The following is an 11,148-nucleotide window of genomic DNA, read 5'->3' as shown; positions in this document are numbered from 1 at the left end:
ACCTGCATCTCTGACCAGCGGATAGAACCTCATGAAGCTGCAAAACCTTTATCTCTTTCTTTATTGTCATTTTGTATGAGCAGAGTTTATATAAAACATTTATTTATTCAGCTTACATCAGTCTATTGCAGCTGGAATAAGATAACATTAGAATATAAAGAGCAGCATTGATCAGAAAGGAACTCAGTGGGGGAATAAATCCCCCCTCCCCCTTCCGTGATCTTCTATAGTCACATTTCCGAAGTCTCGCGAGACTTTGTAGAAACTGCCTGGCTTCAGTTTGCGACGGTTCGGTGACTCGAAGCCGTTTAGCTTCGCTGCGATCAGAATCTAACAGTTTCTACAGTTATTTACCGGATAAAACCGGTTCCGTGTGTTTGGGTCGGACCTCATTCGCGTATCGCTCAGTCTGCGGGGTTTTTTTTGCCTTCGGTTCGTAGTTGGTTTTGCTAACGGCTAACAGCTCGCGCGCTAGCAGTTAGCAGGCTAACGTCTTTAGCTTCGGCTGCAGAGGAACCAGGAAGGAAGCGGTGGACCTGCAGGCTTCTTGGGCCGAACCTTCAGCGGATCCCCGGAGCTTCATTTGGACCAAGAGAAGCTGCAGATCTACGGAACCAGGCCTCCCACGGTCAGTTAGAACAGGAACCGGGTTCCTGTTGCGCTTTAACGGTTCCACTGGTTCTGGTTCTGGAGCAGAACCTCCTCTGATCTGGATTAGAAGGGATTAAATAATCTGTTCCTGTAACATTGAGACACATTTTGACTTCCTGTGTTTGATGCGGAAACTGGTTTAAATGTGGAAGTTTTGGCGGCGGGGACTTTAATGCAACAGTTGGATAAAAATCTTAGATTTTAGAGCAATCTCCCCAACCCCGGAAGTAGGATGCAGTGTCTACGTCACGATCCAGGCAGATCTGAGGGTCTTTATATTCCTTCATTTAGACGGAAGTGGTTAAAATTTGCTCATGGAGACACCAGATTATCTGAAACAAAGCTCCCATTTCCGGGATCCACGTGACTTTGGTGAAAGTATAGTTTAAAATTATAAAATTGGTTGGATCTGAGTTCTCAGAGCAGCTAAAGCTGATTAATTGTACCGTAAAAATGTAAAATAGTTGATCTGTTTAAAGAGGACTTTGAAAAGCTTCTTCTGTTTTGGGTTACATGTGGTGTTAATGTGGGGACATCTGTCCTCCTGAGGACAGGGAGGTCTTTCCCAGGAGAACATCAGCCTCCATCTTCTCAGGAGGTCCAGCCTAAAGCCAGACAGGAAGCTCAGAGAAACTCTGGTTCCTGTCTGGTTTGGGCTCCCAGTGGCCCTCAGAGAAAAGGTCCTGTTGGTTCCGGGGTCCGTCTGCAGAGGGGCCACGAGTTCCCTGAAGGTTCTGGGTTTTCTCCTGCTGCAGCTCATGTCTCTCAGGAGAAAATGGAAGAAGCTGAATTCATCGTTTATCTGCGGTGGTCAGAAGATGAAGTCTCACTTCTTCCAGATCACAGGAGGGGAACTAGACTGGAGAATGTAGACCACCTCTGCTGCTTCTAAGGTTAGGAAGCAGAACCTGGCGTTGGACTGCCTCTGGTCCAGTTTCAGGGGTTAAACCTGAGTTTAGGTTCTGTTCACTTACTGGCAGAAGGAGGCCGGCTGTTGGGTGCCTAGCAACCGTTGCTAGGCAGAGCGGTTTGTTGGTGGTCTCTAAGGAAAGCTGCAGTTTGAGGCCTGAACATGCGGCTCTGTCGGACGTCTGCTCCGTGTTCAGCTCCATGGTGGCAGAAAACCAGTTAATTAACATTTAATAATTTGATGATGAAAACGATCCTGATTATTATGATGCTGATGGAATTTATGAGGATTTAACCTTAACAGTGAAATTAGAAACCATCAGGTTTTATTTCCTGTTTCTAACACCTGATTTAACGGTTAAACAGGAAAGGCTTTTAAACTCAGTTTTTATTGGATGAAGTTGTGATGTTTATTTAGTCAGAAGGTTTTATGTCGTCAGATAAGGTGAGAGCTGATTGGCTGATTTTGAACCCTAGCTCCTCCTCCTCAGACAGGCAGCGAGCCTCCTGGTTCTGCTGGCTGATCTCAGCCCAGCAGCAGGTTCTGATGGCGGTGCAGCGCCGTCTGTGAGCTGACATCACGCTGACCTTAACGGTTGATTCATGTGTTGAAGGACAGAAGCTGACCAGGTCTGACTGCCGACATGTCCAAGGCTCCTGATTCTCCGTCCAGACCCAGATCCAGGTCAAGGTCTAGATCCAGATCCTACTCCAGATCCAGATCTCGAAGCCGCTCCCGCTCAAGATCCAGGAAACGCCACTACAGGTAGAACCTGTTTGCTTTCATGTTTGCTGATGAAGCTGTGATGTTTGCTGAAGCGTCTCAAAGTTCTCTAACGATCAAAGCGGTTCTGGAAGGAAAGGTTCTGATCCGGTTGGGTCTCCATCATGTTGGGAGGTGAAGGGTTAAAGTCTGACCACTGGGGTTTCCCTGCATGTCAATGATTGGTCAAACCGCCTCAGAGCAGTTACACTTTGCCCCCCCTCCTAATCTTCCTCCCACAGTGTGTGGGTGGATTGGGGGGGGGCTGTCCTGCGTTGACCTCCAGCAGGAGGCCGGATTAAAGCGCTTTACTCTGGACGGTTTAATGAGCAGAATGTTCTGGAACTGTTCTGACTCCATGGCTCTGGTTCTGTTGAAGCTCATCTTCAGGTTGACTTTAATCAGCAGTCTCACAGGGAACCAGGACGATGGCGCCATCTGCTGGTTGGATCCATGGCCTCCACGGCTCCATGTTGGTCCCCCTCTGGTTCTGCTGGAGTCCTTCCTGTTCATCTGGTTCTGAAAACCTGAACCGTGTCGACCCACTAATGCTCGGCTTTTCGCTCTTTTCCCTTTTTTTGAGTTTTTACGGCACGAGTGGCTGATTTTCACAGACAGTAGGCTGTAGGGGTGTAAATCACATCCATTTAGGGTTGTCAAAAGTATCGATACTCAAAAAAGTATCGATACTGAAACGTTGTATCCGGATACAATACTCATTTTCAAAAGTATCGAGTACCAGTCGCACCTAAACAGTCATTCATCAAAAGTGCAGAATAGAGGAAAATGCACTTTCTGAACACTGTGTGATTGAATAATTCTACGCACTTTTCAGTTTCAGACTTTTTTTGTAACAGTTGCCGCTGCTGAGAATAATTTTTTTTTCTTAACCGGTTTGGCTAGTGGCATTGTTATGTGTACAAAGCATAGCCAAGTAAGGAAAACTTAATTTTAATTTTGTAAGTTTTTTTATCCAGCTTGCTAAATACTGTGCACAGCAAACAACCTCAAAATGTTGTTCTTATTGTTTATTTATTTATTGTATTTAAATTATTAATCAAAATATTTCTGTTGACATTTTATCCTTGTGGTATCGAAAATGGTATCGAGTATCGAATATTTTCCTTAGTATCGGTATCGAGTTGAAAAGTTTAGTATCGTGACAACCCTACATCCATAATGGCGATTCGATTCACTATCGATTTCCTGACCCGATGATTCGATTATTTTTGATACTCTAGATTACACCACGATACGATTCAATTAATTTGTTCATTTTTTTTTTACACCTTACAGGCTAGACAATGTTTCAATTTTTTAAAATAAATCAATTAAAGCTGTAATATCGTTATGATTTTTTTTTTTTTAGAAACAACAGCAAATAACAGAAGTAGAAAAGTTTTACTCCACCTATTCCTATTAAAACCTCATTAACTGAAAAATAATAATTCCCCTGCGTTTTAGATTCTGAAAGGCCTCGCATCAGAAAATACTGCACACAATGGGTGCAATGCAATACCTCGGCTCCAGACGTCCCGCCCCTTCCACAGACGCTCCGCTGCTCCTCTCCCAGATTGTAGCTGACCGCAGACAGTGCCGCAGACAGGAGGCCGGCTTGTTTTGTTTTTATGACCAAAATTGCGGAAAACAACTCGTGAAGTTTGACCCGCTAGAAGAGCGAGGTGCGCGAGAACGCTGGGACCCTTTTTCCACCTGGATCTCCGCTCTTTTTGGCCCTCATGTCCCTCCGTCGTCGGACTAAACTCGCCCCCACTTCCTCGCCGCCTCGGCCGGATCTAGACCCACAGCGTGTAGCACAGACCACGCTTCAATACTGAGCATAAATAGAAAATGTCTGCATCAAGCTCACTGCAACACACTGCTGTAAGAGTATAACCAGAAGGAGGTGGGAGGGCAAAATAGGTTTAGCGCCACCACAGCACGGGAGGAGAATTACGCCCAGGAGCAAATGGATAAAATAGAATCGATTATCTTGCGGACGTATCGATGCATCGGATCGTCGGCTGTTGGATCGATGCATCGATACAAAACGATTATTATTTACACCCCTAGCAGGCTGACAGGAAAGGGGGTGTGAGAGAGAGACATCCAGCAAAGGACCACAGGTGGGATTTGAATCCAGGTCAGCTAGGGCCTCCATGCACGGGTTGAGGTCGCTAACCACTGCGCCACCGAAGCACGTCCCGCTCTTTGCTCATTTGACCGAAACACAGAGTGACCCCCCCCTGCTAGAAAGCTGCGTGGCCTCTGACCCCTACAGCTGCCTGTCTGGTGACATCATCACTCTGGGTTAGTGTTGATGTTGTCACCAGTGCAACAGAAATCAGGAAAGTAAACAATGGAGAGCATCATGGTAGGAAACCAGGGCGTAGTCAGTGAGCTTTATTGTTCCTCTGATCAGTTTGACATTCAGACGCAGCCGCCCCTCAGCGCCGTTCCCCAGAGACTTCTAGAAGCTTTGGCGTCCAGAACGCGCCGCTGGGAACGCAGCAATAGTCCGAGGAAAGGGATTAGAAAAGATGATATGGAACGCGACTCTGCTTATCAATGAAATAATATTCAGATAAAAGGATGAAGGTTAAAAGGTAGAAAAACCAGCAGCTGGTTTAGAAGCTCAAGAGGAAGAAGGTGGTTCATGTGCTGTGACCTGTTGAAGTGGTAACATCATCATCATCATCACTGCTCGCCCTTCTCTCCAGTTCCAGGTCTCGCTCCCGCTCCCACTCCCCCGCCTACAGAAGCTACCCTTCCCGGGACTATCAGGGCAACAACCGAGGCTTCAGAGGCTACAACCGAGGCTACCGCCGGCCGTACCACTACCGCGGCCGCAGCCGAGGCTACTTCCCCCGCGGCCATTACCAGAACCGAGGGAGGGGAGGAGGAGGAGGGGGCGGCTACGGCTACAAGTCCAACTGGCAGGCCAGGGGGGGAGGCTGGCATGACCGCCAGGAACACCACAGTCCCAGGAGGGGGTACTCGCGCTCCCGGACGCCCAGGAAGCGCTCGGCAAGCCGGAGCCGCTCCCGCTATTCGGACCGCTCGTCCTCAGGCCATTCCCGCCACTCAAAGCACTCAAGCTACTCCTCCCGCTCCCGTTCTCGCTCCTCGTCTCGACGCCGCGACAGCAAAGGCCGCCCCAGGTCCAAGGATCCGAAAGACAAGCAGCCAGAGGGTCAGAGCGAGAAGGCGGGCCCGTCCGGTGACGGCAGCGTCATCGCCAAGGCCTCTGGAGGGAAGTGGATCGACTACGATGGCAGCCCCAAGCGACGCAGTCCCGACTCTAAGAAGGAGGACGACGCTCCTTCTCCCAACTCCAAAGGGGGCTGGTCTGAAGGTGCCGGGATGTGGAAAACGGTCGGTTCTGGTTCCCCTCCAGAGAAGAGCCCCTCCAAGTCTGCTCAGACGGCTTCGTTTGGCGGCTTCGGCTTCTTCTCCAAGGAAGACGCCAAGGGCGGAGACAGCACCGTGATCTCAGCTGCTTTTAAGAAGTACGTCCCTCTGTCCTAAACGTCTGTCCGTCTGTCCATATGGTTCCCGCTGCTGCAGCCTAACCCCAGTTTCTGTTTCAGGTTCCTGGCTGAGAACAAACACAAAAAACAAACGTCTGAGAAGGAGAACAGTCGGGAAAAGGAAGCAGGCTCAGCAGAGCGAGAGGCGGAGAAAAGCTCCAAATCCTCTGACCTCTTCAACATGTCGGCTTCTTCCTACTCCGAACCCAAAGAGGACAAGGTTCTGCCCTTCTTCGACCCGGGAGAGGAGGAGTTCCTGGAGTCCCAGGGTCTCAAAGACCGCATCATCAACGAGGACGGCGAGGAGAAAGCGGGCCTCACGGCGCGCGATATGTTTGGGAAGTGGGGCGACGAACCGAGCCGCCCGGCGTCGTACCAGTCGGTGAAAGAGAAGAGCCGCAGAGACGCCGAGGAAGAGGAGGCTGTGGACGACGCCGAGGAAGAGCTGTACCGCAGCCGCAAGCACTCGTCTAAGAAAGAGGAGAAGTCTAAGAAGAAGGAGAAGAAAGAGAAGACCAAGAGGAGTCTGACTCCTCCGTCTACGTCCAAGGAAAAGGAGCGGCCGCTGTTTCCCGGAGCGTTTCCTGCCGTGGATCAGTCTCCGCCGCACCGCCTGTCTGCTTCCAGGCAGGAGTTTGAGCTGAAGATGAGTTCCTTAGAGGAAATGCCCAGGTATGTTCTCCGCCGCCCCCCTGAGGATTACTGCAGCATTGCAGCCACCATAAAACGTTCCTTTAAAGTTTCTGTTTCAGTTTATCAGGATAAATGTTTTCATCTCGTCCTCTCAGCTCGTCTCTTTCCAAAGATCGCCTCACGCCTCGCGACCTGCTCCATTCCTCCAAGAAAGATCCGGAGTTCCGCTCCATTTTCCAGCACATTCAGTCGGCGCAGCTGCGGCGCAGCCCCTCCGAGCTTTTCGCCCAGCACATCGTCTCCATCGTGCACTACATCAAAGGTAGGGTGCTCCCGGCGGCGGCGGCGCCACGCGGAGCTGCTCCGCTCTGTCTCTGTGGGTTAATAACTGTGGTGTGTTTGCAGCTCAACACTTCCCCTCGTCAGACATGACGTTAAGCGAACGCTTTGCCATGTACCAAAGAAAAGCTGCAGAGGCAGAAATGATGAAGCCAAGGAAAAGCCCAGAAATCCACAGGTACCGCATCATTCCGCCGCTTCCGCTGCGCCGTGGCGTTCCCCGTCACTAACCTCCTCTTCCTCCCGCAGGAGAATCGATGTCTCCCCCAGTGCCTTTAAGAGGCACCCTCACCTGTTTGAGGATTTGGACGAGACGAGCTACAAGGTGACGAGCACTTTAGAAATTAACCGTTCTTTGGAGTCTGAGACAATCTCGAGCAGCAGTGTTCAGCTCTGTGCTTTTCTTTCAAAGGATGCATATTTCTATATCAAAAGAGCCCAAATGTGTTTAATAAGTGCCAAGAAAGCCCCCAGCCTATGAGATATGATAATTGATTGGGTAAATACGAACCCGAGCAAAGGCTTAAAGGAAGTGAATTATGATCCAGGGTCCAAGCATCTCAAGGGACGCTTATCAATGCCTTTACCTTGTAAGTATTTTTCCTGCCCAGAAAACCATCCAGCCACAAACTGTGACGTCAGTTGCTGTTACTGAGCTTCATGCATGTTTGCTGCAACCTTTCTGTGATTATCTGCAGACACACAGCCAGTGTGTCTCTCCCTGTTCTCTCTGTAACATTCCCACCGTCCGCACCTCCTCCTGCTGCTCCTCCTAATCCACCTCCTCCCCGCAGGACCCAAGCAAGCGCTTCAAAGGAGACATCATGGACCTCCGGCTGGATATAGAAAGACGAAAGAGGTTTGCTGGGAAGGAGCGGGACTTCAAACGGGAAGGAGGCAGGAGCCCCGGGGGCTCCCGGGGGCCCAGCAGGGAGCGCTCCTCCGAGAAATCTGGGAAGCACCACAAAAAGTCCAAGTAAGTCCGACCGGAGTGAAGGTTAAAATAAAAAACACAATTTATTATTGAAACGTCTGGATTTATATCAGAATCTCTGTTTTCTCTCATTTAATTTAGAGTTTAATCAATAAGGCTCGGGCACATGACGTCACACGTTGCGCGGCAGCCATATTGATAGCTGGTCAGCCCACTGTTTACACTTTGACTTCGCGCCTGTAAGGACTAGCTTTCTTCTGCTAGTAGTTTGCTTAGTTTTTTGCCGTTTCATTTTACCTCTGCTGTCGTTATGGTCGCCCGTTGCTGTGTCGTAGGGTGTAGTAGCGCAAGCTGTGACTGGACGGGGAAAAAAATCCCAAATGGATTGTCTTTTTACCGTTTTCCAACCTGGAGGCGTCTCAATGGAAAACAAATGTCCTCCATAACAAAGAGTCGCCGGCTAGCATGGGTCGCTGCTGTAAGACGGCCAAATATAACTTTCAACTCAATCCCTGCGTCCATGAGAGTGTGTTCCCGGCATTTTCATTCTGGTAAGTTACAGAACATACTGTTTTTATTCATGTATCATTTCAAGTTAACCGTTGTTGGCTGATCTGTAGCATGTAGCATGAGCTGAAGTAGGGTTGTGTTCCAGAGGGTTAGCCAGGTCCACTGAAACACAAAACAGTTGTCCTACTCTGTTTATTTTGTCATTAATAGTTTATAATAGGGTTAATAGTTTTGGTTGTTTCACCAGGAAAGCCAGTAGATACATTTTTGATGTTTTACGTTAGTGCCTGCACCTAGTCTTATCACCACAACAAACACCACACCATGTTGAGACGGTAGCTTACCTTGGCTCTGATGACTGTGTTCTCATTCGGCTTGATAACTTCCATGTCATGAACTTTTCCATCTGTCAGCTGTTTGTAAGCCTCTAGCGACTTGTAGCAGCGAAACTCTTCATGTGTGTAGGCACTGACGCCACACACTAGATACGAAAATACGTCCTCCCTCGCAAACGGCGGTAGAAATTCTTCCCCAACGCACCACTCCTTGCTTTCTACTTCGTAGGGATCAAGTCCGTTTATGAAGCCCATCTTTTGCAGATAACGGTCCCTGGCTTTCCTCTGCAGTGTGTCTCGGTATATTCCGCATCCTTTCTTCGCTTTTAACATCGCTGTTTACTCGTCTTTCTGCTCTGTCTCTATGCTGTTTTAGGTCTTTGTTTACCGTAGCAACTACCTACCAATATGGCGGCGTACCCAGAATGCAACGCGCTGTGCCCGAGCCTTATTAGATTCTTATCAAGTTGCGTTTTCCAGATCTTATCCCTTCACTCATGGGGGGCGGGACTTCCTCTGGAGCAAAGCTGCGTTTCTATTGGTCTGCTGGACGTCAGCAACAGCATTTTATTGGTCAAGAGGAAAAATAAAAATCACTCAACCTTTAAAACTATGAACAGGAGAAACGGATAAATATGAAAAATATAAACTAAAAAAATAAAGTTTGAAAAAATGAAACCTGAATTTATTTAAAATAGAAAATGAAAAAGGACAAGTCTCCGTTTGTTGGAGGAAATGTTTGTTTCATTGTTACCATGGCGACGGCCTTTAAAGTGTTTCCCGCTTTTCTTGACGCTCGCTTCGTTCTTCCAGGAAAAGTAAGAAGAAGCGTGATCGCTCTCCATCCTCCTCTTCCTCCTCCTCCTCTCCATCACCCTACCCTCCCCCCTACAGGGGAAAGGAGTACGCGGGGGAGGGCATGGAGCACCTGGAGGAGGGCTACGGCCACACCCGCTACCCTCCCCGGGAATACGGCGGCCCCGCCGACCGGGGCCCCCGGGAATACGAGGGCCACTTCCCAGACAGAGGAAGAGGTCGTGGATTCGTAAGTTCCACCCCCCTCCCCCGTCTGTTTCTGTGTGATGAAGGTGAGGTGAGGAAGACGATTAACAGTGGAACTGAATTCCAGTTTCCCAGGATGAGAGGAAGAGGCTGGAACAGAGGAAATTATCCCGGGAACAGCAACGGAAACCCAGCCAATACCAACCCCCCAGTGCGCCCCCCGGAGGAGGACTGGGACCCTGAATACACGCCCAAGAGCAGGAAGTACTACCTGGTGAGTCTGGGAGCGCGGGCCAGCAGGGGGCGCCGTTCTCCGCGGGATTTAGTTTTATTCTCTGGTTAAAAATGACCTCCTTCCTCTTCAGCACGACGACCGAGACGGAGAGAAAACCTGGGTGGAGAACCGCGGCCGGGGGCGGGGCTCCTTCCCGACCCGCCGCGGCCGCTTCGTGTACCGGAAGGGCGGCAGCAGCCCCAAGTGGACCCACGACATGTTCCAGGGGGGGGAGGAGGGGGAGCTGGGCGACGACGGCGACGAGTTGGAGCACAAGGAGGCGAAGAGCTCCGGAGACGGAGCGGCGAAGCCGTGAACGGCGTTTAACGGTGGAAGGTTTTCTGTTTTATGTCTTTTTAAGGGAGAAGGTGTGAAAACGGAAGCGTTTGTGCCTTAGAGGAGAATAAACCTGCTGATGAAGACATGGTTCATGAACTTTCTGCATGAATTGGACCAATCAGCAGAGCGTCTGTCGGTGTGTGTGTGTGACATCACTCGTCTTTAGTTCACCTGACGGTAGGAAGAGGAAATCTATCTGCTGTAGGTTTAGGTCTAACTTTTTTAATCCCAGACCTTCTGCATGTCCTCATCTCACGTCTCCTGGGCTTTTTTTTACTTTAGCTTTAAAATGTCTTTTTGTTTTCAATAAATTTCCTCTAAGCCGGGTCGCTTCTGGACCGTCTCTTCATTTCTTCTATAATCATGTTTAAACCATTAGAACCAAACTGGGAATTCCCTAAAAGATCCAGTTTAGATGATATCTGGAAAAGAACTGGCATTTGTGACGAGTTTCTAAATGTGAATAAATTTAATGTTTGTCTTTCAGCTCATTGATGTAACATCAGATGTTTTATTTCTGAGAATAAAAGTTCAGAAGTTACAACTTTGCTAAATTTCTTCCTGTTTCCTTCTATTGTTGCCAAGTTGTATTCAAAGCTTTTATTCTCACCGATGAAACGGATCCTAAATGTATCTTCATCTTATTGGCCGTTCATCTGCCGCCGTAAATGAGCTGCAGGTTAGAGACTGACATTTTTTTCGGGAATCCCACGGGTCACGGGATTCCCGTGGGATTCCCGTGGGATGGGAGTCAGTATTAGTAACGATCACGGGATTGGGACGGTACAGGATTAAACATTAACGGGAGCAGACGGGAGCGGGAGCAATACAATAGTAACTTCCGCTCTGAGTTTTTCACCCGCGCTCAAAAACAACCAGAATGGGAGTGGTGCGGGAGCGGGAGTCATTCTGAATGGGAGCGGGATGGG

General features: G+C 49.1%; 1 protein-coding gene across 3 annotated transcripts; it reads left to right on the top strand.

Annotated features, from left to right (window-relative positions):
- Window positions 1-247: 247 nt before the first annotated feature.
- thrap3b (thyroid hormone receptor associated protein 3b) lies at window positions 248-10,768 on the top strand. 3 transcript variants are annotated; one of them, XM_038308370.1, is made up of 11 exons: window positions 249-628; window positions 2,180-2,326; window positions 5,044-5,832; window positions 5,914-6,525; window positions 6,642-6,808; window positions 6,892-7,003; window positions 7,075-7,150; window positions 7,620-7,801; window positions 9,418-9,649; window positions 9,734-9,880; window positions 9,972-10,768. In XM_038308370.1, the coding sequence occupies exons 2-11, from the start codon at window positions 2,205-2,207 to the stop codon at window positions 10,194-10,196; spliced, it is 2,664 nt and encodes an 887-aa protein (XP_038164298.1). In that variant the 5' UTR covers window positions 249-628; window positions 2,180-2,204; the 3' UTR covers window positions 10,197-10,768. The 3 variants fall into 3 exon arrangements, with proteins under 3 accessions (XP_038164296.1, XP_038164297.1, XP_038164298.1); XM_038308368.1 differs by having other exon boundaries at window positions 248-628; window positions 9,418-9,880; XM_038308369.1 differs by having other exon boundaries at window positions 248-628; window positions 2,175-2,326; window positions 9,418-9,880.
- The last annotated feature ends 380 nt before the right edge of the window (window positions 10,769-11,148 follow it).

The sequence above is a fragment of the Cyprinodon tularosa genome, unplaced genomic scaffold, assembly GCF_016077235.1.
Source record: "Cyprinodon tularosa strain WSP-4 unplaced genomic scaffold, ASM1607723v1 ctg635, whole genome shotgun sequence".
NCBI lineage: Eukaryota > Metazoa > Chordata > Actinopteri > Cyprinodontiformes > Cyprinodontidae > Cyprinodon > Cyprinodon tularosa.
Note: the sequence above shows the minus strand (reverse complement) of the source record. Positions and strands in the feature narration are given on the sequence as shown.

What these genes read in the sequence shown, in the direction of transcription:
- thrap3b (XM_038308368.1), top strand. Translation starts at nt 2,205, where the DNA reads ATGTCCAAGGCTCCTGATTCTCCGTCCAGACCCAGATCCAGGTCAAGG. An exon ending in TCCAGGAAACGCCACTACAG is followed by an intron (nt 2,327 to 5,043) that starts GTAGAACCTGTT and finishes CCTTCTCTCCAG; the next exon opens with TTCCAGGTCTCGCTCCCGCT. An exon ending in AAGCACCACAAAAAGTCCAA is followed by an intron (nt 7,802 to 9,417) that starts GTAAGTCCGACC and finishes TCGTTCTTCCAG; the next exon opens with GAAAAGTAAGAAGAAGCGTG.